Source organism: Dermacentor albipictus, chromosome 1, assembly GCF_038994185.2.
Source record: "Dermacentor albipictus isolate Rhodes 1998 colony chromosome 1, USDA_Dalb.pri_finalv2, whole genome shotgun sequence".
NCBI classification, from domain to species: Eukaryota; Metazoa; Arthropoda; class Arachnida; order Ixodida; family Ixodidae; genus Dermacentor; species Dermacentor albipictus.
In genome coordinates, this window is record NC_091821.1 from 331,572,656 (window position 1) to 331,598,914 (window position 26,259).

The 26,259-nt window shown below is 46.6% G+C and overlaps 2 protein-coding genes across 9 annotated transcripts in view; one reads left to right on the plus strand and one right to left on the minus strand.

The window, feature by feature from the left end:
• Positions 1-3,060, minus strand: part of LOC135909729 (vasopressin V1a receptor-like) — a 295,126-nt gene extending 292,066 nt beyond the window's left edge. For 3 of the 6 annotated variants that reach the window (XM_070531676.1, XM_065441807.1, XM_070531674.1), the window contains exon 1: positions 2,375-2,514. The gene's annotated coding sequence lies outside the window, so the exon portion shown is untranslated. Of the gene's footprint in view, positions 1-2,374; positions 2,573-2,920 lie in introns of those variants that run through there. The other 3 variants (XM_070531679.1, XM_070531677.1, XR_010566781.2) reach the window with 2 other exon arrangements.
• Positions 1-24,286, plus strand: part of Hr51 (Hormone receptor 51) — a 57,853-nt gene extending 33,567 nt beyond the window's left edge. Inside the window, exons 2-10 of one of the 3 annotated variants that reach the window (XM_065441762.2) lie at positions 783-934; positions 2,406-2,629; positions 5,962-6,065; positions 8,107-8,388; positions 10,447-10,733; positions 16,590-16,899; positions 17,597-17,702; positions 21,351-21,534; positions 23,151-24,286. In XM_065441762.2, coding sequence (XP_065297834.1) covers positions 783-934; positions 2,406-2,629; positions 5,962-6,065; positions 8,107-8,388; positions 10,447-10,733; positions 16,590-16,899; positions 17,597-17,702; positions 21,351-21,483 — 1,598 coding nt within the window. In that variant the 3' untranslated portion in view covers positions 21,484-21,534; positions 23,151-24,286. Of the gene's footprint in view, positions 1-782; positions 935-2,405; positions 2,630-5,961; positions 6,066-8,106; positions 8,389-10,446; positions 10,734-16,589; positions 16,900-17,596; positions 17,791-21,350; positions 21,535-23,150 lie in introns of those variants that run through there. The other 2 variants (XM_065441770.2, XM_065441780.1) reach the window with 2 other exon arrangements.
• The last annotated feature ends 1,973 nt before the right edge of the window (positions 24,287-26,259 follow it).

Consider the following 26,259-nt stretch of genomic DNA (forward strand, 5'->3'; position numbering starts at 1 on the left):
CATACGCACATAGAAAATGTGTGCTCGAAGGCGAATCAGAGATTAGGTTTCTTAAGGCAAAAACTAGGTCAAGCTTCGCGAGATGTAAAGCTGATAGCTTATAAAACTATTGTTAGACCTTTACTTGAATACGCCTCAGTCATCTGGAGCCCTCATCAGAAGGAAATGACTACAAAGTTAGAAAAAGTTCAACATCGTGCCGCGCGCTTCATATGCTCAAAGTACCGCCGTTTAGATTCCGTTACACTGATGTTGCAGTCTTGTGAACTGGAAACACTAGAAGTACGAAGGCTAAAAAATCGTCTGAAAGTGTTTTACAGAATACTACATGGACATTTAAAAATGAACAAAGATGAGTATGTGCAGCTTCCAGGAAAACGAAGCACTCGTGTTAATCATCAATATGTTTTACGTCCATATTTTGCTCACAGTGATGTGTTCCGCTTTTATTTTTTCCCTGCCGTGATTGAACTCTGGAACGCAATACCAAGCTTTGTGGCAGAAGCCAGTGATGTTTGTGAATTTGAAAAATTGTTAAACATGTATTTTTGTGATTCCGCTGCCGCTTGATGCACCTGTATATATGGTCTGCCTGTATTTAAACCCTCTTCTGTAAGAACCCTCAGCAGAGGGTTGACAGTATGAAGAAATAAAAAAAATTAAAAAAACTTTGCACGTTCGCCCGAAGTTCGTTCGTTCGTTCTGTCAAAATACCCATATACATGATGACATTTAAGCTTCTCCCATAAAGACCGCGGTTTCTTTTCTCGACTGTACCGCAGAGTCTAGCCCATCGCCGGTGACCCGCCCGTGCCCGTCGGGTGACCCGTCGCCGTGCGGAGCCCGACTGTCGCTGTGCGCCTCCCCGGCCACCGTATCCGTGCACGGCTACCTGCAAGGGGCAGCTGCCGCCGCACGACAGCTTGGAATCACGGTGAGCGCAGGCCCACACGTTAATGCCGCCTCCTGTGTATATGCTACATGCATGTGCACGAATGCGGTCCCCGTCAAATTTCCATTTTGATGCCACTGCATGCATGGTTACCGTACCATTGCCGGCTAGCTCTATTCTTCTTCGCTGTTATTGTTTTTATGTGTGCAAAAAAAATAGTTATAGTAAGAGTAAATAAATAAATAAAGAAGAAGAAAAGCTGATAGTGTTCGCGAGCATTCACCGATCCATTGTAGCGCATCAAAGCTAATGTTTTACAGCTGCGCAGCAGCCAGCCTGCAGCCTCGCATTCACAAAAAAAAGTCTCTCTCTCCCTTTTCATTTCCTTTTTTTTTTTTTCTTAGCAGCCAAGCTGTTAAGAGGAAGCTTTAGCTTCGGTGCTCCTATATATAGATACGTGCAAAAGTAGAATTCGTTTTTCTCGGCAACCACTGCACCAAATTTGAAGAGGTCTGTAGCATTTAAAAGAAAAACTTAAAATCTAGTCACTGTTCGTCTCGAATTGTTCATTTAGGTTGTCAATTTTTATTAAATATTGGCAAAAACCGAAAAGTTTCAGAAAACGAAACTATCAAGTTTACAGCTCTGTAACTCAGCAATGAAAAGCATTATCACAATTCTGTGAATTGTGTCCAATAGTATATGTAAAGCGGACAAAATTGATATGTTATACATTAGTCTAAAAACTTTTCTAATATGGAAATACAGTTTAGGCAGAATCCTTGTGCACAACGTAACAATTTCACGTAAGATATAAATTAACATATCGAATTCGTCCACCTTTAATGATATAATAGATTCCGTTTATAGAACCGAGATATCTGTTCTTGATGCAGAGCTAATAATTTATAAACTTCGTGAGTCTACATTTTCCGAACTTCCGAATTTTTGAAAATTCTTTTCTCAATGTGCAGACCCTACATCGAAATTTCGCTTCCAACAATCACTAGAATTCAACTTTCTCTCTCAAATGAAACAAATTTCATTAAAATCGGTCCACGAGTTATCTCAGAAAAGCGTTTTTGCGTTTTACATGTACTTGAATAGGCCATGTCGGAGTTGGGCCCGAGCTAAAGCTTCCTCTTAAAGGCTACTTTCATCAGGATCGTGTCCATGTGTAGACAAAAAACGTGTGCCGATGCCGAAGATAGTGCAGTGCCGGGCCGAACCGTGGCAGAGATTCGCCGCTCGTCCTATCGGCGTCACCGTTGCTTCACCTGGAAGCGTCGATCGGCAGCGTCGGGAGCATAATTGACTTCAAGCTTCGACCGCGACTGCGAAATCGAATTTTCGCTGTTGTCACGTGGTTTCGCCTTTGTCACGCTTTTTATCCTCCGAGAGAGCGGGGAGGCGTCTATAGCCGTCGTTTTCAGCTTCGACGAAAGAGGCTCTGTCGCCCGAACCAGGCGACGTGACGTTTACCTTGCGACGCGTCCACGCTTGTCGGACGCAGGTCGACGGCGGCGGCCCGCCCCCGTCCCTGCGCGGCGGCGGCGGCGGCCAGGCTTCGTCGGACGAGTCCCGCTGCACGTCGGGCGGCTCGCGGCGCGGTGCCTCGCCGGGCCTCACGTGCGTCGTGTGCGGCGACACGTCCAGCGGCAAGCACTACGGCATCCTCGCCTGCAACGGGTGCAGCGGCTTCTTCAAGCGAAGCGTCCGCAGGAAGCTCATCTACAGGCAAGCTGCGGCCAAGTTATATACTCTGGCATCCGTGAAAGTATTGAAGTCAATGATAGGCTGTGCCGTTTTGACAAGTTTGATGGTGATGGTAGCAAGTTGCCTTTACTGCGATAACAATTATACGATCACTCGAGGCCGTCGTGATGTCACGGTATCAGCGGCGTGTGCGAGTCCCACGCGCAGCTACAGAATGGTTACAGTTATATATACGGAATGTCTCCCAAGACGCCAGCGACGCCCAGTGCGTTAATTTAGCCGCAAAAGCGACCCATAGCCAAGTGAACTCACCGTCACGTTCCGCTCAGTTGGTTCTGCACGGGGCCGTGTTCTGCCTTCCGCTGCTGGCGTAAATAGGAGCTGTGCACAGACAACACACAAGCGTTTTTGCCGATTAGTTGTGCGCATGTCCACACCGTGGTGCACCCGCAGTGGTCTGAGCGGAACGGACGGCAAACGTCGAGCCAACGTTGGTCAAGCTGAAGGTTTATCTAATCGCGTCAGTGGGCCGATCGCGTTCTTTTTTTCTTTTTAGTCGTAGCGGTATATACGACTTCCCTTCTTGTTTGTTACCATATGCGGGGAGGGAAAGAAAGAGAGTTGATTTCTAAGAGAGACGTAACGCAAGGATTCCTTTCGATCGGTTCTATTTATTTCTTATCACTTGACCGGCCGACGCCTGTGATTGCGTGGGCTGAGCGCCGCTCGGATGACTGACGAAGCGTGGAAGGAATAGCATTGCAATAGAATCATTGTGTAATGATAACCTAATAACAAATCGTTCTTTCTCATTTATTAGCATTTGTTCTTCAGCCATAAAGTGATAGCGGGAACGTACCAAATACCTGGAAAATTGCGCACGCTATTCCTTTATTTAAATCGGGTGATCCCTCTGTTCTTTCTAATTACCAACCTCACTAACAAGCATAACATGTAAACTTCATGAGCACATTATGTCATCTGCAATTATGAAATATCTAACAACTAATAACTTCTTACGAAATCAGCATGGTTTCCAGCGAAGCCGTTCTTGCGAAACACAATTATTTGAACTAATTAATAACCGAGATTCATGAAGCAATTCATAATAAAATAGATATAGATGCTGTACTTTTTATTTTGCGAAAGCATTCTATAAGGTCACCTATAACCGTATAAATATGAAACTTACCACCCTAAACATTAACACTACGATTTGTAATCGGATCGCTATTTTTTTGTCCATTCGTTATCAGTCTGCCTTCGTTAATAATGTTTTATCCTCACCAATAAAGGTAAAATCAGGCGTTCCACAAGGCACTGTGTTGGGGCCAATCTTATTTCTAATTTATATTAACGATATTAGTAACCACTTGTCGTCCCCAATCAGACCATTCACAGACTATTGCGTAGTACACAGGCAAATTACTAATACTGGCGATGTGAGTGCATTGCAATCTGACATCAATCAAATAGCGCACAGGTGCCAACAGTGGCAGAGGGAAATAAATGCCTCAGAAAGGAAGTACATAAAATTTACGAGATCTGATGACTCCGAGCCGCACTCTTACATAATCCACAATGTGGCGGTCGATATTGTATCTACAATAAAATACCTAGGCATCCATCTTCTAATCTCTCTCGGAATGTGCACGTTGATGCAGTAATAATAATATTTGGGGTTTTACGTGCCAAAACCACTTTCTGATTATGAGGCACGCCGTAGTGGAGGACTCCGGAAATTTTGACCACCTGGGGTTCTTTAACGTGCACCTAAATCTAAGCACACGGGTGTTTTCGCATTTCGCCCCCATCGAAATGCGGCCGCCGTGGCCGATGCAGTAACCAATAAGGCTTCAAAAGCACTAGGGTTCAGTAAACGCATCTTGCACTCTGCCAACCATTCGACTCAACTTCTTGCATAGATAACCTTAGGTATCTCAAAATTAGAATATGCCGCCCTTATTTGAAACCCTAGTCAATTCTAGCTAATCAACTGACTCGAAGTCATTCAAAATAAAGCAGCCCGCTTTATCAAAGGAAAATATCCACGCCTCTATAGTGTGACATCTATCAAAGCCTCATGTAAGCTACCCGCACTAGAAAAGCGAAGGCTTACCGCGCTCTCTCGCCCTTTGGCAGACATTTATTTCAGGGATTCGCCGTTTATACATTCACAAATCAGGCCAGCCCATCTCATTTTTCCGCGCTTGCATCACGCATATAAAACACAGCCCATGTCTCGCGCACTAACTTGCATGGTAACTCACCAAGGTTTCTTGCAATTTATCATTGGAACAAGCTGCCAAGCGATGTTGTAACTGTGTGCGATCCCGACTAACGTGTTAATGCGCTGAAGCACCTGTTCAACGTAGAGTTGTGATTTAGCTATATTATCCGATGCCTTGGTTTTATAACGTGCATAATGTCACGTCGCACCTCACCGTCTAACACTTGCGTTAAGATATATATTGTACTTTGTAGTATATTGCATTGTATTGTATCTTCATGTTGCACGCGAACCTGTGCTTCCTTATTTTTACTTTGTGAACGCAACCCCAATATATTAAACCCGTTCGGTCTGACTAGGCACACGGAGAGAACACAGAAATTTGAAAAGGGCATTAGGGAAGTTAATCGGAATGAACGTCCTATTCTGAGAGCGAGACAGAAGGTTCAACGAGAGCAATGTCGGACAGGTTGGCCGCTGGAACACGCCTCTGGCCGGATACTCCGCACTGGGATAAAACGGAAACATAAAGAAAGTAGAAGGCGAGGATGATGATGAAAGAGATGGAGAAAGAAAAACGAAGGAAAGGCAGCGAGGTCAACGAGAAAAAAGTGCGGTTTGTTACGTTGCACGGGAAGACAGGCAAAAATAGAGATTTAAAGAAGTATATTAAGGGAAAAAGGTGAATAGCGCAACGGAAGTCGGCAGACGAAATGGAAAAAAGAAAAACTTAATAATGCATGGAGCAAGCGCCTGCTTTCCGTTGCCGCACACTTTCGTAGTGTGTCTGACAGTGCATGCACAAGATGCGAACGTGTGCACATATCATCACAAGCACACTATTCAAAGATGTGCTGTGTATGCACGCAACTAAATGAGAGCGTGCATATGCACAAAATATACGCACGGTGTTCCACAAACGCTTCACGGCCGCGCTCATAAAGTTTCAGAGTAAACGTGTCCCGCAGGGGGAAAGGGACAACACTCGGGAATGGAGCCGAATCTCCGCGCCATGCATAAACGTAAAGCAGTTGCCAGCACTCGCTTTGGTTTTGTAGAGCGCGTGCGCACAGGCGTATATCCCGTAAGACCCGGCGTATGACTCCACGCATGTCAAACGCAGGTGCCAAGCCGGCACCGGTAGGTGCCTGGTGGACAAGGCGCACCGGAACCAGTGCCAGGCGTGCCGCCTCAAGAAGTGCCTCCAGATGGGCATGAACAAGGACGGTGAGCATGCATATACCTTGGAAAAGCTGTGAACCCAAACCCGCCCTTCCCAAAATATATGAAAGAGAAAAGCAAATGCGCACTTTAGACAATACAACTCTCGCCTGCACGTCGATCTCTAGTTTGCTTGCTGTATATAACTGTAGTTCGCGTATGAGGCACTGTAAATTATAATTAGTGATCATACACGGAGCGCCGTTTGAAAGAAAACTGAATGTCCGTGTACGTCCCTTTACTTTTCGTATACTGTGCAAACAGCAAGCTGACAAACACCGGCTGAACGCTTTGTTATGTGCCGGTTACTGCCACTTGAACGCTTGCACCGCATCCAACCCGGCACCCACTTCGCTTCGCTGGACCACACGTGCACGCCGGCCGCCGCAGCGTTGACAGAAGAGCGTTTGCAGAGCGCTTTGTGACGCACTCAGCAGCGCGGTCGAGGGTTAGCGCAGTCGCGTTTAACGAGGTTAGAGGTCGATGGGGCCCCGAGCGCCCGCCCCTTCTTTCGAAAGGGTGCGCGAGTGCAGAACGCGGGAGTGGGGAGCAGGGGGCGGCTGATTCGAGGGGCTCGGTGCACTGATTGGATTCACGCCACCGGTCACGATCGGCGCTGGAGCACGTGAGGGAGGGTTCGGTGGCGTCTAGCGGCAAGGAGAGAGAGAGAGTGTGTGTGCGTGTGTGTAAGCGGGTGCCGAGGCTTTTAAGGTGAGTTAGTCGAGGACTTATTGACGCCGTTGCGGACCCTGTGCTCCCCTGAAACGCCGAGTGTACGCGGCAGGCGCCGCCCTGAGAGAGTAGGGGAGTGTACAAACGGAGGGGGGCTGGAAGTATAGAGTGTCTAATTCGATCCCACCACAAGTGGTATATAGTGAGTTCCTGATCTCGTTTCGCCCCTCAAATTTTCCCCTCGCGCACGGCCCAGCCGAGTGCGGCGACCCTCGTGGCGACAAGTGATTGCGGAATGATTGTGAGTGTACATGTGGAGCGTTGAAACAAGTTGCCTGCCTCTGCGTACATGTGTGTGTGTCACATTGCGGCCGTCAGGATGTTCTGCAAATAGCGTGGCAAGAATCTGCAGTTTATGCCTAGCCACTCATTTTTATCTACAGTGTCAGCTTTTAATGGGACAGTATATGTTTAATTAATCTTTTAGCCATTATGCTAAGACGCGATAGGCCACAGCTTCGCACGGCACATTTTTAATTTGTACTCGATGCAGGGCCTGTTCCCTAAAGCTGAAATTTAATTAGGTCTTTCCCCCTACTTTGCATAGACGGCTGTCTGCATGACCGAGTTAACTATGCATAGGCCGACATTCTGCGGAGGCCGGCAGCGTTGTTAAATCTGGTGACGCGATGGACCGATCCTGATGTACCTGTGCGCAATATGTGTCTTCGCAAGGATTTTAATGTGGTCTATAAAACGGGCCAATTCCAGAGGCAATGCCACTTCACAGAAAACGCACGCCTCACGAGATCTAACGAACGCACCTGACCAATAAGTGTCTTCCCAGTAGCGTATCTCAGCAGACCTATACCGGGACGCTATTCCTTAACTTCGACAGACATCCCCCGGAGGTTCCGCCCCGAGTGCCTTGTTATCTTCAGTTATTTATAAATTGGGAAGAAATAGCCGTACCCCTGCAATGCGGAGCAAAAGGCTTCTTCAATTGATTTTCATTTCGATAGGAAAATCAGGAACAAAAAAAAAGGGGGTGGGGGGAGGGGCAGCCAACAGCATATGTACACCCGTGAGCAAAAGTATACGGACCTGGGATTGCGCAATAAAACTCATTTCCTCTTCTGTCTGTAAATGCAACTTGAAATTAAAGACTGCAATCTCCAAACTTGGCATTACAAGTTTTCTAGCGCACTGGTCAGTTTCCGCTTATGCGTGTCAATTACGAAGAAATTCTGTTTTTTTCGGCGACCCCGTGGTCCGTATATACTCTTGCTCACGGGGCGTATACGTACGGCGCACTCAGCGCCGCACTCCCGGCACAAGGCTGACAGCCGGCCCCCCTCGCTCTCCTCTCGTCAAGCAGCGGTGCAGAACGAGCGCCAGCCGCGCAACACGGCCACCATCCGGCCCGAGTCGCTGGCCGACTCGGAGCGGCTGCTGCGCGAGGGCGCCGCCGTGGGCGTGTTCCCGCACGCGCCCAGCGCCGCGGCCGCCGCCGCAGCCGCTGCAGCCGCGGCCGCGCGCTACCTGGCGCTGGACCGGGCCGCCTCCCAGCAGCAGCAGCAGCAGCAGCAGTCGCGCGAGCTGCAGCACCACCGGCCCGCCAAGTACGAGCGCCGGGACGACGCGCCCACCAAGGAAGGTGAGCGGCACCGCGCGAGCATGCATGGCCTCCGAGAAGGGGCGGCGCGCGGACCGGGATCGCGCACCCGCGACCTCAGAGGACACGCCGTCGTCTAGGCGTTTGTATACCGCGGTCGAGCGCTCGCGGACAAAGAAAATTCATTGTCGAGCTTCTAATTGCTGTCGCGGTGATAAATACTACATTATAGGTAACCTGAAGCCAGGCCTTGGCGTCTGAGCACGTATACATCCGCGCTATACGTGTTCTCAAACTACCGATGTCTCTGTCAACTTTGCGCCCCGATATGCTCAACGAAATATATGAATTACGGCCCCGAGGCCGCATTCCCAAAGCTTTTCTTTCATAAGTGATACTTGCCATCTCTGATTTTACCGCGAGGAGACGGAAAATTCAGGATGTGGTATCAAGACGCCAACCTGCAGCACACGATATCTCCGTCTCCGTGCTTAGGCAAAGAAAAACGGTTTTGCCGTAAGACACATGAGAAGACGGTCACTTGTCGAAGTAGTTTTTGTGAAACCGGGTCCAGGGCTTTTCCCATTGCCGGCAGCCTTCGTCAATTGTGTTCAGCATCACGATTGGCTGGAATTTGTTCCTATGAAAAATTCTACCGTAAGAGCTTTTGGTGAATACACGCGCTTGTCTGTATCCGACACGCACCTCAGTGCGGTCTGTCCGAGTGCAGTCGATGCGTGCTAGAAGCACTGTGATTACACGCTTGACCCATGCAACGTTCTAAGCCAAAGGTATACTGAGAGGTGTGCTTGTTACAACTTTGACGAACTTGAAGGGATATCGTAAATTTTGATCCGGCATTGGGCTATACCTGAGAGTCTTAAGTGCAAGGACTAATTTTCATTCAACTTAAAAATATCATTTAGCATATTAACGTTTTTTTCTCAGACTCGTCTTTTTTTTTTCAGTTGAGGTCGTACAGCGACCGTAGAAACCGGATGAACCTCCGTTACACAGCTGCGCTGGCCGCGGCGAAATTCGAACTTGCTGGCAATTCTTCACAACGGTGAAGCAAGCACTAAAAAAAAACATCAGCTTATGTCGACGTATAACATATAATTTTAAGCTGTAATTAATCTTCACGACCCATGCGTAGGCAATATGTCCTATAGAAACTCGTCGTAGTCTGTTTGTTACAAGTTTACAGTTCCTGTAACATATGTCTATACTTGCATATGATGATCGGTTTTTGTACGACAGCTACTACGTATAATGAAAATCGCCTTATCACTGTTTATTTTCAGTGTGTTCAATGCTTTGACGCATCCAGTAGCATTGCCAGCGAACGAATATAGGTTTCCTTTCTGTGCTATAAGAGGGCACAAAAATTAGGGTAAAGCTAAGCTATAGATTGGTGAATTGCGTCCCTGGAATACTAGATATGGATTATAATTAGACCATCAGCAGAAGTATGTAAGGCAAAATTAGTGTAAAATCGTGAGGCTGGTGGGGACACGAGCTTGAAATCACAGCACCAATTTAACGTGACGTCATAGATTTTGACAGCGTGCACCGGCTCGAGACTATAGTTGATTGTCAATTAATAAAAAAATACTCATTACATTCAGTATGCAGACTTGGGATAACTGTGTAAGCATTTGGGCGCACTTCCTGAACTAAGCACTGACCGCATACACATTAAAGGAAACTGGTGCCGTATATGACATCCCTATGAAGTCATCGAGATTTTACTGCCACAGAAATGGAAATGCAGTTTGTCTAAAAACACTGTAAGCCGACTTTGTGTTTCCCTAAACTTAACTTCGTTGCATCCCACTGTGTTAACGCGCGCCGGCCTCGGCAACCACCTTTCTTCGGGGGAGGCATGCAAAATCAATCGTGCATCGTGCATTGGGAGCGCGTTTAAAAGCTCTTGATATGCGGAGTCCCTCATAGTCTTTGTTTTACTTCCGGAAACTAAGTACGTAATCTTATTTTGTGCCGTTTAATGCGCAGTGTTGTTACGTACACGGCAAATAATACCAATAAACAAGGCCCCCGCATATGCGAAATGAATGCGATCGATCGCCACGGGCGCAGAGGACACCTCCGAGTCGGGTGGCTGCCGGGACGACATCGGCAACGGTGGCGGGCTCGGCGACGCGTCGCTGACCACGGCGACCAGCCGGCGTTCCCCTGTGGGGCTGCTGCCCCCGCCCCTGCTGTGCCAGCAGCAGACGCAGCAGCCCATGCCGGGCTACGGCGAGTTTCCCCTGTACCCGGTGGCCCAGGAGAGCGTGTACGAAACGTCGGCGCGCCTCCTCTTCATGGCGGTCAAGTGGGCCAAGAACCTGCCGTCCTTCTCCAACCTGCCCTTCAGAGACCAGGTACGCACGCGCGCCGCTACACATTATTTATTTATTTATTTATTTATTTATTTATTTATTTGTTTATTTATTTATTTATTTATTTATTTATTTATTTATTTATTTATTTATTTATTTATTTATTTATTTATTTATTTATTTATTTAAGAAAGCTTACGGGCCCGCAAAGGGCCCTTGGTAAGGGGGGCTTCACAAAATGTAACAAGGTTTAAGCAGCTTACACTTATATAAATAATTATATGAATAGAACCTTGTAAAAGTTATCTAAATAATGATATAAAGAGAACATTTTTAATAATGAACCACAAGTGCACGGAAGATCAAACACGCAAGGTAATAAAGTGCTATATAAAAAAAGGCTTACAAAAACGTATCAATTCTAAACCGCATACAATTATACAAATAACTTAAAAAAAAACAAGAACATTGTTAAAGATTGCATATACAAAAATACAGTTATACAAATAATAATAAAAAAACAAGAATACTGTTGAAGATTGCACAAAAAAAAGAACGTGTAGGCTAGTATTGACAAGCACGAGAATCACTGTAATCACTGAAAGTTCTAATGTAACGCATAAAAGCACGATGAGAAACGAATGTAGATAAATCACTAATTAAAGAAATGCGTGTTAAGATGGTGACGAAATTTTTCTTTATTACGTTCAGTTACCACGACATTGGGAAGGTCACTCCACAAGTGAATGACGCGTGGAAGCGCAGATGAATTAAAGGTGTCCGTTTTGCCATAGATGCGCGTGAATGAAAGATGTTTATGTAATCTTCATGACGCGAATGAAGAGACTTGCAAAGTTATCGGTCTGTAATGGCCTCGATTCATGCACGTACTTATGAAACAAGGATAGGAGGGCTATATTGCGACGGATATGTTCAAAGGAGAAATATATAAGTTGTTTTTAATTTGAGTTACGCTTGCTTTGGGGTTCTAATTTTGTGAAGTGAATCTAGCGGCTCTATATTAATTGGTTCTAGCACATTAGTTAAATAAATGTCATGAGGGGGCCATACTGAAGAGGCAAATTCAAGTTGGGGCGAAGAAATGTTAGACAGGCCAGGGCACGTACATCAGTCGGCGTCTTTCTCGGGTTCCGGCATAAATAGCCCAAGGACCGCGAGGCGTTGCAGCAGATATTAGCGATATACGTAAACCAAGAAAGGTTCGATGTTAAGGTTTCGTCTAGATAGTTGAAAGAATAAACATTAGACATGGATTTGTCATTGATATAGCAACAAAATTCTTAGTTTGAATGTTTACGAGTGAATGGCATTACTTTACATTTATTTCTATTTAGCGACATTAACCAAGAGCCACACCAATTGCTAATGAGATCAAGGACATTTTGAATTATTTCGTGGTCATTAGTATTAGTAATCGCTCGGTAAATGATACAATCGTCAGCTAAAATTCGCACATGTGAAGACGTGTTATTCGGTAAGTCGTTAATGTGTATCAGAAGATGTATAGCGGACTTATCACACAGCCCTGCGGCACACCAGAAGAAACGTAAGAAAGGGAGGAGCAAAAGTAATTGACAATGGTGAACTGCTGCCGGTTGATAAGCAAGTTTCTGATCTTTGATAGCGTCAGCGAGTATATGCACAAGGAAGATGGTTTAGAATTTAGTCGACAGTGAGCAACGCGATCAAAGGTTTTTGAAAGATACAAAACAAAAATGCAGTCGGTTTGCAGATTTTGATCTAAGTTATAATGTAGGTCAGTTGTGAACTCGAAAAGTTGTGTTTCGCACGATAATCCATTCCTAAATCCATGTTGGTTTGAAAAGACAACGTTGTTTTGCTCAAAATGATCATAAATATGGGAGGCGATGATATGCTTAAGCATATTACAGCATACGGATGTTAATGAGATGGGTTTGAAATTATTGGGTGAATTTCTATTGCCACTTTTTAACATGGGAACGACCTTCGCGATTTTCCAGTCATGTAGAAGCTGTCCTATGGATAATAATTGCCAAAAGATGTGACATAGTATTTTAGCCGAGGCTGGTGATCGTATATTTTAGTATCTTTGCGTTAATCTCGTCAACGCCTGCTGATGTGGACAGTTTCTTATTAGTTATAATAGACGCGATGCCGTTGACAGTGATGTCAGTGGGCTGCCCATAAAGGTATACTCAAGATCAGCTACTTCAGGCACGTTTGAATGGTCTTACTTGACGTAAATTGATGACAAGTATGCATTGAAGATGTTAAGACAATCATGTTCTGGAATGGGAATGTGATCGTCATCTTGCAAGGTGATGGTGTTATGGTGTCGTTCCGGACACACTTGTTCCCAAAACTTTCTTGTGTTAGTTTGAACAGTTGCGGTAGATCGTGAGAAAAATACTTATCTAGGGCAGAGCGTATCGCAGAGCAGTAGCTTATATATATATATATATATATATATATATATATATATATATATATATATATATATATATATATATATATATATGCGCAGCTCATATCGTACTTTCTGCTTAAAGGGATACGGACGCAAAATCTGAACATTTTACGATAATACAGAAAATGAGTCCTCAGTGTGCGAGTACACCGAAAACAAGTAGTCACTTCGCTCATTTTTCAGCGGACGGTTTTATTTTTGGCGTTTTTGCGAGCGCGTGCAACGCCGCCCGGGCCAAGCGAGTTGGAAGGCGTGACGTCACGACACCCCCGTCGGATAGCCAGCAGGCCGGCCGCGGTCATTCGAGGCGCGCCGCCGCCGCAATCGCGAGCATGGATTCGGGTTCTGGTGCCTCTACCAGCGATGAGTACACGTCTGCAGACGAGGACCGTTCCGACTTAGCAAGAAATACGGTTGCGAGCCTTCCGCGTCAAGCGGCGAAGAAGAGCAGGCGGCCTTGAACGTGCCGGTCAGGCAGTCCAGGCCAGCAAAATTTCTTTTCCTAGTAAACTTGAAGTGCAGCAGCAGCAGTTTGTAAAGTTATGTTATGTAGGATGCAAAATGCCTAGTTTCGTGACCCGCGTTGAGGCAGAAAGGGAGCTATTACGGCTGAATCGTAGGTAGCGTATAGCTCGTCGCTTTGTGCTTAGCTACGCTGTCGATCGGTGCACACTTCGTTTTTACGTTTTTACGCCATTAGAAGCCATTTACTGGTTGAACTCGCTGAGATGGGCGGCTACGCTAGGGACCCGTCGACCAGATCACTTCGCTACATCGATTCTGTGGGCATAGGCAAAGGAAAGTCTTTGGCTGTGACATTTAATAGGGAAATGCTGCGCAAACAACGAAGCCATGAAACCCGAAGCATGATTATGCAGAGACCTATGAAAATCCGTAATTACGACCGTGCGAACACGCGTGTAAGATGCACCACCTGCATGGAGCGCTGACAGGGATAATGTTTCAGACAGACCACGTGCGAACATAGCCGACGGCGATAAACAAACGCTGCAAGGGACCGACACTCCGGAAAAACTGCGCCGGCTGTGGCTGACCTTGGCCGCGCGCGCGGGGGGGTGTCATGACGTCAAGTTTCAGCTTCTCCCGGCGGCCGCTTGGAGGCAAGGCGCAACAGAAAATCGCAAAAGAAAGGTGTTTCTCGTTCTTTTATGCGAAGCATATTACGAGAGCTCAACCCAGCTCCTCAGGCGCGGCGGTGTCGCCATGAAACCACGTGACACCGTGACGTCACGACAGAGGAGAAGTGGCTTTGGCTCAACTCTTGCAAGACGGGCTGGGTGGGAATCGAACCAGGGTCTCCGGAGTGTGGGACGGAGACGCTGCCACTGAGCCACGAGTACGATGCTTCAAAGCGGTACAAAAGCGCCTCTATAGTCGGATACAACTTTAGAAAAAAGGGGAGGCCCCGCCCAGATGACCGAAGCGGCGAAGTCACCGGCCGTCCGGCGCATGACGTCGGTCCAGAATGCGCGCCCATTGGTGCACCCGCCTCGGAGGAGTAAACGCCCCCTTTTTTCTAAAGTTGTATCCGACTATAGTGAATGCGGTGTTGCCTTAGAAACGAGCTGTTTCTAAGGCGTGCGTCTCTTGCTCAGGCGCACATTTCGTTGCCGCGCCGAACGCTGCTTTGCTCGACGCTCACCGCGTCCAATGCGGGGCGCGTATTCGCTGCCCTGTAGCCCATTGTCTTACACCCCTTGGCGGGTCGACGGGAACGCTGTCGCGTTCCACTCTTGAAGGCGAAGCAGTAATGCATGAGTTGTTTCTTCGTCTAGCCGAACCAAATATAGCCAAGCAACAGCAGTTCACCAGGCTAAACAGTGGTTCAACAACTAAAATAAAGGCTAGTATGCTTCGCATCCTGGGCTTAACCTTACCTAAGCCACAGCCATTTTTTTTTTCTAAGCGGCTTGTTGTATTCGTCATTTTTAACAGTTCAACTTTTGTTCTGACGCAGAAAACCACCCACCAATTTTTGTGTCCGTATCCCTTTAATAACAAACCACTGAATACTCAGCGACCACGTGTTATAAAAGTTATAAACAGGGATAAAGTGCCTCAGAAAGGCTGGCCTTAAGTTTCAATAGGTGGGCCTATGAACATGTAAATTTTATAACACAGTGTGCTACTCCATCTGTCGGCCCCCTTATTCTTGATTTTGCAAAAAAACACGCAAAAAAATGCCTTGAGCGGCCAGTCGCGCGGCGATTTTGCGTGCATTTGCGAGCTTCTTTCACGCTCGGAAAAACACCCTTATGTATAGCACGTATCGAGCAACAGAAAGCTGTATCGGGAGATTTTGATTGCCTCTACAATTTTCTCATTGACACTATTCATCTAATTCTAATATTGGAGAACTTTATTAGTTAATTAGGACTAATTATCTTAACTGGCGGAATGAAAAAAATATATAGTTTGAGTATCTCCAAGCTACGGCAAACAACATTACATTGGTTCTGTCCAGCTACGTGGCATTCGCATATTCTTAAACAGTGGCCAAATTTAGCTGGGACATCCTGTATATATGCCAAGCTCACTACCTTCGCACAGTGTCAGGAACGCTTTCAGCCGTCTACTTCAACGTACGTGATCTCGAGGAGGTGACAATATAGAAGCGCCTTTAAGATCAGCGACCCCGCGACGAATGTTTTCATCCGGACGTGTGGGCCATTCTGAAAAGCTCCATTGTCGTTACACGGGGCTCATACCGCATTCTTCGAGAAGTGACTCACGTCAGGTACGAGATTGTGTCCGGCAGTCCCACTAAATTTTCCGTTCCATTGTACAGCGACGTCGTCCACCCATAAGCGGCCTCTGGCTAATGTGAGGACGACGACGTGCCTTGCTTGGTCTTGGCTGGCTTCCATGTTGGCCAGTGCTACGAGCCATATGGCATACGAAGCGAGCAAGCAAGGAAGCTTGTAGTGCATTGTAATACACCTTGTAATTAGTATCCCTACTGTGCTTCTACGTAACAATGTCACCGAAAGTGACAGGGTGACTGCCCGAGAAAATAGGCCCTGAGTAAAACCTACCTTCGCTCGTGTAAGGAGCACTGGTGCTGATGACCGCTGCGGGACGCGTTCATCGCCAAAATGCGCTGCGAGTTTCTTATCGTTTCTTAAAGTTTAGACCTTGATAATGTTGTTTTTGCGAGCATCCTCGTGAGTGTCTACGTACGGAATATCCAACCTTTTACCAAATACAGGGGGGGAAGGGGGGAAAGGTCAACTTTCTTAAAGCTGTCCTTTTGGAGCCGAACGGTCATGGTACGAGCCTATATGCCGAGCTGTTGACACAGGAAGACGACATGTATATGCTCCTTTCGGACGCCGCATCCAAGTAACTGTTGCGCACGGATTTCGGGCAGCCGCGATGACAGCACCGCGCCCTCTCGTCCTGCACAGGTGATCATCTTGGAGGAGACGTGGTCCGAGTTGTTTCTGCTGTGCGCCATTCAGTGGTGCCTGCCCCTGGAGGCGAGCCCACTGTTCAGCCCAGCCGAGCACGCCGCGCTCGCACTGCACAACAACGGAACCCCGGGCGGAGGTGGCGGCGGCCAGCAAGGGCAACAGGGCGCAGCGCAGAACCACAACTCCAAGGTGGCTCCGCTGACCGACGTGCGCATCCTGCAGGAAGTGCTGGCGCGCTTCCGGGCCATCGGCGTCGACCCCGCTGAGTTCGCCTGCCTCAAGGCCATTCTACTCTTCAAAGCCGGTCAGTGTCTATTCCGCAGCCGCGGCTAGGGGTCATCCGTTCGACGTTAACGAAACGCCAGTATTCTTAAACGTATCTCTGTTAGGCATCCCACCACTTTGGTCCCCAGAAACTGGTGGGCAGTGCAGCTCTTGGAGATGATTGATCACTGCCCTTGATTAACGCTTCTCGGAGATTATTGGTCTAAAGTTACGAAATCCGACATTGTTGATGACCACGTGTAGACACTAAATTGTAAGGCTGTGTCTAGAGCATTTCCTGAGCAGAAAAATGTTTACACAGCCACGTCGAAGTCCATGGCTATTGAGGCTAAGTGTCTGCCTAAGTCGAGTGGTGGCGCTCTCTTATAGGTTCTATATTGCAATAAATTTCTATGAGATTCGATTGTTTGTTTACACGAACCATGGGTCTTAAGAGTCGATAATAAGCGCAGAAGAAAAATCACAAAGTCGCAGTTCCGCCAGAAAGGGGAAGCATCGAGTGCAATAGCAAACTAGTCGACAGCTATGCGAAGTAAGGATAGTATAGTTTTATCGCCCGTATAAACTCGTAAACATCCGGTTACTAACTAATTTAACAAGCGTGGTGTTACGCGCGCACGAGCAAACAGGAGCACATCTCGCTCGAGATTCTTTTGAGTATTAATGACAATTTGCGTTCTTCCCCTACATCGTCACCGCTCTTGCCGCCCCCGCAGACTCCCGAGGCCTGAAGGACGCGCACCAAGTGGAAGCGCTGCAGGACCAGGCGCAGCTCATGCTGCAGCAGCACGTCAAGACGCAGCATCCAACGCACCCTGTCAGGTGAGCTGGGGCTTCCACCACCTGACCTCAGTTACGCAACCAGCGATGACCTTCGCACGCCGGGAGAGACAAGCATCCCTCCGCCGACGTACGTGTTTACGCTGTGGTCTGTTGATCAGCCGGATAATCAACCGAACAGCTGAATTAGTGAGAAGGAAGGAATGTCGATCATTAACGCCTTACCACTCAAATTGGGCAGTCGCACTCGCCAGCCTGCGAAGAGAGCTGTGATCCGGATAACACACAATGTGCCCTTTGTGCGCGCATACAGGCACAGACCTCTGTTGATCTCTTCAGGTCGCAATAAAATTGCTGTAAGATATCAACATTAAGCTGCGGAGCGCGCTCGACCTGTGCGTAATTTTTGCCTACTCGTAGCACGCGATGCTACGATGCTGGTGTTCTTAAATACCACAGGACTTATTAGGACATTGTAGCTTTTAATGTGTCTGCGCTCTGCAGCAAGTCTTGTCTTGTCTTGTGTCCCAGACAGTGGCGCGTACCCACTAAAGGGGATTGACCAAGAAGCAGGCGGTTTTCCGTATGGTTAGAAGTAGAGAGAAACTAGATTTTTATAGTGGAGCGTGGGGCGATAGTACGGTAATTTAGAAGGGTAATAAATATTGTTAGGAATTCCGATAAAATAAGTAAACGTAAACAAATGAAATAATTTAAATTAGATAATTTTAGAAATTCAGCAAGGTACTCTTTTTGTGTCTCTAATAAAATTGTAAACGGCCAGAAAAGCAACCCTGTGGCTGCATCCCAGTGAAGTCGCTCCAAAAGAAAGAATGGTTGGCGAGGTTAGAGGTCAAGTTTGGTAAATAAGTATTCTAATAGTTTTCTTTGTCTTAGAAAGCGGCGGCACGAGAGAAAGTGTATGTTCCTTGCATGTCTGTCACGTCATCCTTCAGCAAGTTATAGAATGGAGTAGCAAGTCAAGCCACCGTGTGCCTTCGGCTTTCTCAGTAGACACATAGTGAGAAAAGTGCCAAGTACCGCATGAAGAAACGGTGCGATATGAAACGATGTGGAGAAAGAATGCAGTAAAGTATGCGTCCTTCACAACATGTGGCTTGCACTTACGGGAATACGGCCACCATGTTGGCGTTACAGAACTGTGAGAAGCCGCACCTTAAACACTTCTCGTACCTCAATTTTTTTTTAGTTTATAGGCAGAGATATTTCTTTTGCTTGACATATTTAGTGTGAAAAAGCTTTCAGAATCATGATACCAAAAGAAAAATTTTAACTTTAGCACTTTTAGCCAAGTTGCGGATATGGTGTCGAATGACGACGCGGTTTCAAATGAACGCGTGATGTATTCTTTGGGAAAACGTACTACTGAAAAAGTTCAAAAACAAGAAAGGGGCTGACAGATGGGATGGCACACTGTGATATAAAGTTTGTGAACAGGGATCAAGTACCTCAGACAGGCTGGCCAACGTTTCGATAGGAGGACCTATCTTCGTCAAAGGCGGCCTCGTCATCCTCGGCGTGTTAGTTTTAAAGGGTTAGTGCAGTGACGTCACGTGCGGGTGTTGTCGCTGGCGGCTGGTTTTAAAGAGAGAGATTACAAGAGGGAACAGGCGCTGTCGTCCGACGTCTGTGAGCCTCATTCTCAAGACGACGGGACAAGAGCGTGAGAGTGGGCATGCGGGGAGAAAAGAAAAGAAATAGAAGCAGAAAAAAGCGAAAAAAAAAGGAAAAAAAGGGGGGGGGCCAAGGCGGCACCAAGACACAAAAAGGGGGGGGGAGTGAAAGAAAAAGAAAGAGAAAAATGAAATTTTAAGAAATACGGGGCCTTGGGAGCGTGTTGGGGATGCGAAAGGTTAGGAGGTATTCAGGGGGAGTCGGCGGCATGTTTTTGAGGCATTAGAAGGGCCGGTCAAGCGGTCTGTGCGCGAGGTGCGAGTAACACAAGAGACAGAAAAAAAGGAGAAAACCCAGACACACACACACACACTCAAAAAAAGCATGAGTTGAAAGTGACTTGAGTAGCATAGTAGTAATAGGTCGAGTAATTTTGAAATAGTTAAGGTGGCGACGAGGAGTCTGCGGTGCAATGTATGGGGTGACTGAAAGGCAGCGGCATGGTCTTTCAAGGGGCACTGCCCCACACGCTTAACATAGGTGTCGTTACGGCGGCATATGCCTTCTTCGGCGGTTGAGGCGCCGAAGAAGGCATATTGACTTCGGAATGTGTTGTCGAGGTGGTTTCAAGAAAAAAAAAGATTAAAAAAAAGGGGGAGGGGGAAGGGGGGGGCGAACTCGGTATAACAAACAGGAGGGTGACGCGTGCAGAAGCGGGCGGGGGCAAGTGTACATGGAAGAAGGGGATCGTACAGTTGGTATAGACGTAAAAACCTGAATGAGTACATTAAATTGAGTAGTAGGCAGAAAAAAATTTTTTTTTCCTTTCTCGAAATGGAAGAGTAGGTGAGGTTAAGAATTAAAGTTGGCTGGTGGCCTAATGTGTTTTGTGTATTGGTTGATGATATGAGAGTTTCAGATTTAAGTTACAGTTTTTAAAGATTCTAAGTTGCCGCGTGCCAAATTAATTCCTGTCGGGTGTAGGCAATTGGATTTGATTGCCGCCAAACGCTATGTTGACTAGTTTATTCAAACATAGCAATGTAATTGTACCAAATAAAAATAAGTTTATCACAGGTGCAGAGATCTGCTGTTCTAAGTCGCAGTGCACGCGCTGAGTGTGATATTCGTAGGCCAAGCTCCTCGAAGCAACCTCCAGCTTCTTCTTCTCATAGCAAACAGCATGGGCACACGAGTTGAGCCTCCTTTGTATTGATCAGTAATCTGCATGCAGTTTAATGTCCAATGGGTTTACACCACATTTTCAGCTAAATATAATAGCCGAAAGACAACATACATGCCCACTACGCTTGTATAAAACGCTTCGGGAACACATGAAAGAAAACGAAATGATTGCTCCGAATCTTTATTCCTGGCGTATCCCACATACTGGGTACGTGCCATATTATCAAGGTACGACAACAATATTGAATTTACAACCACTGAGCCCTGATGGCCTCACATTCCTACAACGCAAGATTGCCTATTATATGAGCCCCGAAGAGCACGTTGCTCAGTTGTTTTTCTCCAGCTGCTATACAACATGTGCTTATTGTACAATAATATTATCGAGCCACATGCCCAAGTTGTATGGCTCTGACGGCGTCCTAAAGTAAAACGAAGAGTGTTGATGTTACTATCGATTTTCCTAGTTTGATTTTTCCCGTCGAACAATGCTTGTCTTGCCCCATTTGCCCTAAACTTCTCGTACGTGTCTCAAGATCATGCTTACCAGCCCATCGAAAGCTTAACTTTTTCCATTTACTGCGTTTCATAATTTGCCAGCGATCATTTTTTTTTCTGTATATATGTCGTCAGTTGACATCATCAGGGCCGCACTTGTCGCCTTCACTGCAGTGGGGAGGTGTGAACGGGATCTGAATATGGCGTCTGGGACGTATCGTGAAGGCTTACCGATAGCGTTACATTCTCACGCACTCGCGAGGACTTTCACTGAAAATCGTCCAGTACTCTTGCACGCGCAAGTGCCGAGCGTGAATGAGCTGCCGCAGCTTGTGCCCGGGATGTGGTGCAAAAACACTGACGCTTCCGCAGATTCGGCCGGCTGCTGCTGATGCTGCCCTCCCTGCGGTACGTGCCGGCGGAGCGAGTCGAGGCCCTCTACTTCCAGCGCACCATCGGCAACACGCCCATGGAGAAGCTGCTCTGCGACATGTTCAAGTGCTGATCGCCAAGCACGCCCCACCACCGCGCGACCTCCGTGCGCGGTTATCCGTAGGTGAGTGGCGTCCATGGGCGCTATAAGCAACGGCGCGCTGCTACAGTAATTGCGTTGATTCCGGTATTGAAGAATAGTTGTCATTTTCGGATATCATGCGGTAACGGGAAAAATTTGCAGTTTGTGGAGAAAGCCACGTAATGACGATTGATTGATTGATTGATTGATTGATTGATTGATTGATTGATTGATTGATTGATTGATTGATTGATTGATTGATTGATTGATTGATTGATTGATTGAGTGAGTGAGTGAGTGAGTGAGTGAGTGAGTGAGTGAGTGAGTGAGTGAGTGAGTGAGTGAGTGAGTGAGTGAGTGAGTGAGCGAGCGAGCGAGCGAGCGAGCGAGCGAGCGAGCGAGCGAGAACACGCTGAGTAAACAAAACTTCCTATAGTTTGAGCAGTAAGTGAGAGAACACTTAGTTTCCTGCGTTGTCCCAGCAGTGCCAGCGCTATCGATTGAATGGTCACTGAGCGACGTTACTGTTGTAATTGCAATCGACAGTTTCTCGCACTCCTCTTACGCTTCCCTACACTTTTTTTCCATGATTATGCATCAATCTGTTAATTAGAAAGATTTTTGCGGCGCTCATGAAGCAGACTACATTAAGTGACGCTCACCTTGTCAAACGCATCACGCGCAAACCATGTGATCTCGCCAAAATGAAATGGGACAAACATGTGTCACACGTATCTTCTAAGGCATTTACAGCACTTTGTTCACTTAAACGCTCTTCAAGATCTGCCTCACCAGACACTAAGATGCTAGCCTACACCTCATTCGTTCGTCCTATACTAGAATATCGTATTACCTGCTGGTTCCCCCATACCAAACAGTGCATACAACGTCTAGAAGCAATACAGAAAAAAGCCATCAGATTCATTTATAATAGGTACAACCGTAATGATTCTCCGACAGAACTCCTTGATAAAGCTTGCCTCCCGACTATTTAGAAGCGTGCGAAATTCTTACGCCTCAAGTTTCTGTTCCACCTCCTTAACGGGGGCTACAAATTAAACAGTGGTGCATATGTATCTTTCACTGAACAGCGAAACACTATAGAACTAAACGTCTTAAACATTTAATGGAATACAGGTTCCACACAGACACATTCAGGTATTCTTTCTTTCCCCGGACGATCAGAGACTGGAATTCATTGCCTAGTGATATTATAATTTGCTCACCTGACGATTTCCTTCCTATGCTGGAAAAATATTTCTATGAGTACGCATCTTGATTTACCAGTATCGCCTGCGGACACCGCATTTTGTCTCTAATCGGTTTTGACGTACTTTTTTGTTGTTTATCTTATGCTTCTGTATTTCTGTTCATTGACCTTTAAGGGCTGACTCAGGAAGGTCACACTTTTTTATTGTATTGCTCAACTACGTCGTCTTGTAAACTACAATATTAACAAGTGTATAAGCTTGTCATTCTTATTTTGATGCAATGTATTTTCCCATGTCCTGCAACAGCCTCCTAATGGAGGCTAACAGCATGTATGAAATAAATCAAATAAATAAATAAATAATTATTAGGTAACTTCTCTTCCTTTCTCCCTTTCTTTCTTCAACTACGCAAATGACGTATGCCATGTGTCGTCGCGTTCTATGCAGGTTCACGTGAACGTCCAGAGTTCTGGAAGGTATGCTGCTCCTTCGAGGAAGAAAGACGCGACTACGCCAACTTTCTTGTCCGCGTCTAATCGTTCACCCACGGTCGACGCAAGGCGTAAACTGTAGAACCACGTGGGATCCTGTACAGATCGCCCTTCATCCCCCCTGCGATTGCTACCTAGTCCAACATGGCTGCGGGTGGTTTCACGGACGTACTCGCACAGTACAAACAACAAAGTGCATCCATCGTATTGCTCCCCGCCTTCTTGCGTGGGCCACGTACGCCCCATTCCATGCCCTTACCCTCCCCCCCCCCCCCTCCCTCCGCATTCATTTTTCTGGAAACCAAGCCAACAAGAAGACAATATGTGCCAAAAAAACCTGTTCTTTTGACGGACTCGACGCTTCGGCCGTCACCCGCGAGATTCTTCTCCGCCACTTCCAGCACAGCGTGAATCATTCCATGTAATTCAGTCACGAAAGAAATGACTGATTCAGGACAACCAGTAAGCAGCATGAGGAGAATCGGGAAGAGTGCAACACCAATGCAGCGTCGTGTCGCCAACTCCCTTCGGGCCGACCCATAAGGTTTTGGTGAATAAATGCTCTTAGATGCTATGTAAAAAAGAAAGAAAGGACGCCCCTTGTGCCGGCGTTGTTCCAAGAGCATGTGCCGTCTTTGTACTGACACTCGTGCTGCAATAACTGAGACGAACTGCAATATTTGCATTGATCATTCGTTTCCAAAGCTGCCAAAACTGCATAACTGTCTCTTTTACAGTCGGTCGAGCTTAAAAAGAAAGAACACGATCAAAATCCCGTTTCAAATGCCGTCGATTGTATGACTTACATGGCTTGTTCGATTAGAAGCTACGGTGATGCGACACGCAGCTTAAATAAACGAGAAGATGTCCCGTCTCAGAGTTGTCGGTGCGTATTTTGAGACTTGCTGTATGCCACTGTGATCGTGCTTAATTTTCGGCCGACTGTAAACTAAACAATTTGCCGGTGCGCTTCTCGGTGCAGGCGTGTTACTACTTCCTGCTTTGTGTATTATCACCCGACATTTCCCTTGCATGAACCATGACGATAAGTTATGCCATGTTACAGTATTACAGTGTCGCCAATGCATTTTATTCGTTGTTGTCACTTGTTCTTGGTTGATCCTTCACTGCGGCATGGAAAAAGCCTGCTGCGTTCTGTTCTAATAGTGTTCCTCTGAGGAAATCGTGACAGCTCGCTGATTAATCGATTGTGTGTCGGGACATTAAAGATCTTAATCACCTCGAAAATAACTATAGTAAGCTCCCATTAAGACGAATCCGGTGAAGGCGGATTTTCGAGTATGAGGAAGAAGTGGGAACATTTGTTTGGTTTCCCATAAGTCCAATGGCAAGAATAATCCGCTTAACACGAGCCACTAATTTGGCTACGCTGAACTTCTGCAGCCATCACTGACGCCTGCTATGCTCGGCTCAGTGAGGGGCTCAGGTCGGCAGACTTCGAGGAGGCGTCTCTGCTATAGCTACACGAAATGCAAATGATGCTTTGTGGGCATAAACAGCTATATGCCAACGTCGACGGAGACGCGGAAACTAGCAGGGCTGACACCATATAAACGAAATTTTCAGCAGGTCCTCGAGGTGCCTCTGCCGACATAGCTATAGTCTGACATAGCTCTGCCTAGACTATAGCTATAAGTCTAGCTTGACTAGGGTATGACTGGGAGATAGGGATAGCGGGAACCAAATGAACAATCAGGCGACGTGCGAGAAAGACAGGAGTATTGCCTCGGCTGCAGGCTGCGTAACTATGGAAATGACATTGCCCTACAGCTACAAGAATCATCGCTGCTAAAATATGATGCATCCCTGTACGCTTCGGTGTATTTTCTGTTCAACAGGAGAACATCTAAAATGATAAAATGTTTTTGAGCAAGTTAAGTGAGATGTCTAATTTTGTAACAGCGCTGCGATTTGCACAACCGCGACAGGCAACGATTACTCAATTGTTTCAGTGTGCATTAAGGCAATGCTTTGTATCCCACGAGTCCTACAGACGTTTCTTTACATCTGCCTTATGGAATTAACGATGTTTCATTTACCATTTTTCTCGTGGATATTTAGACACAGCGGTGATAGCAGCTTTTGAGTTTTGTGGATTACCTTTGTTGAGATGAGCTTCTGATGAGACAGATTTTCACGGTCCCTTCGAATTCGTCTTAACGTGTCTTACCCATTTCTGCCATTTAACGCTGAAAACACGTGGCACGGTATCTCAGCTTATGATGCAAACGCACGAAAGGCGTGGACGCAAAGGAGGGGCGAGCGGTTTTTTTTACCGCCGCGTATACGTCCTCCACGGCCACGGCAGCGCTAAGCCAGCGCCGTACGCCTCGCAATGAAATCTGCAGTGTTTCACAAACTTACACCATATTGGAGAAAACGGACTCAAATGGCTTAGCCTGCTCGGAGAGCAGGTTGAGCGGTGCACGAGCATGCGCAAAAGCAGAACTCTTCATGGTTTCTGCTGTAGGCAGAATGTAGAGCCACTATAGCTTAGGATTTATATCACACCATACTGATACACATATATACGTAAGCAGTGCACCCTCACGTAACATTTCGTTCAGACAAACTGTATTCTACAACGTGAATTTCGTAAAGGTGCCAAGATCTGCACGGTATGTCGCATATCACTATAAGAAAGCTTGATGAGCAAAACGAGAACAAGGTAAGAACGGGAGCCAACGCTTCGACAAGTGGACTTGTCTTATTCAAGGCGACATATGCTCCTTCTTTTACCTCGTGCTCATTTTACTCGTCGTCTTGAATTTCCATCTCCCGCCTTCCCAGTGTTTTCTCTATAAGAAAGCTTGAGAGGTTCAAAAGTCGCATCCGAAGAAGATTGTGTCTTATTTATTAAATTGTGGGTAACCTCCTGAAACTGCTCAGTGGATTATGGGGAACGCCGCAATGGAGAGCTCCCCGCTACTTTGTCCAACTGGGGGTTCTTTAAAGTGCACCTGAATCTCAGTACACCAATGATTTCGCACTTCGCCCCCATCCAAATGCAGCCGCCATTTCCGGGAGTCGAATACACGACCTCA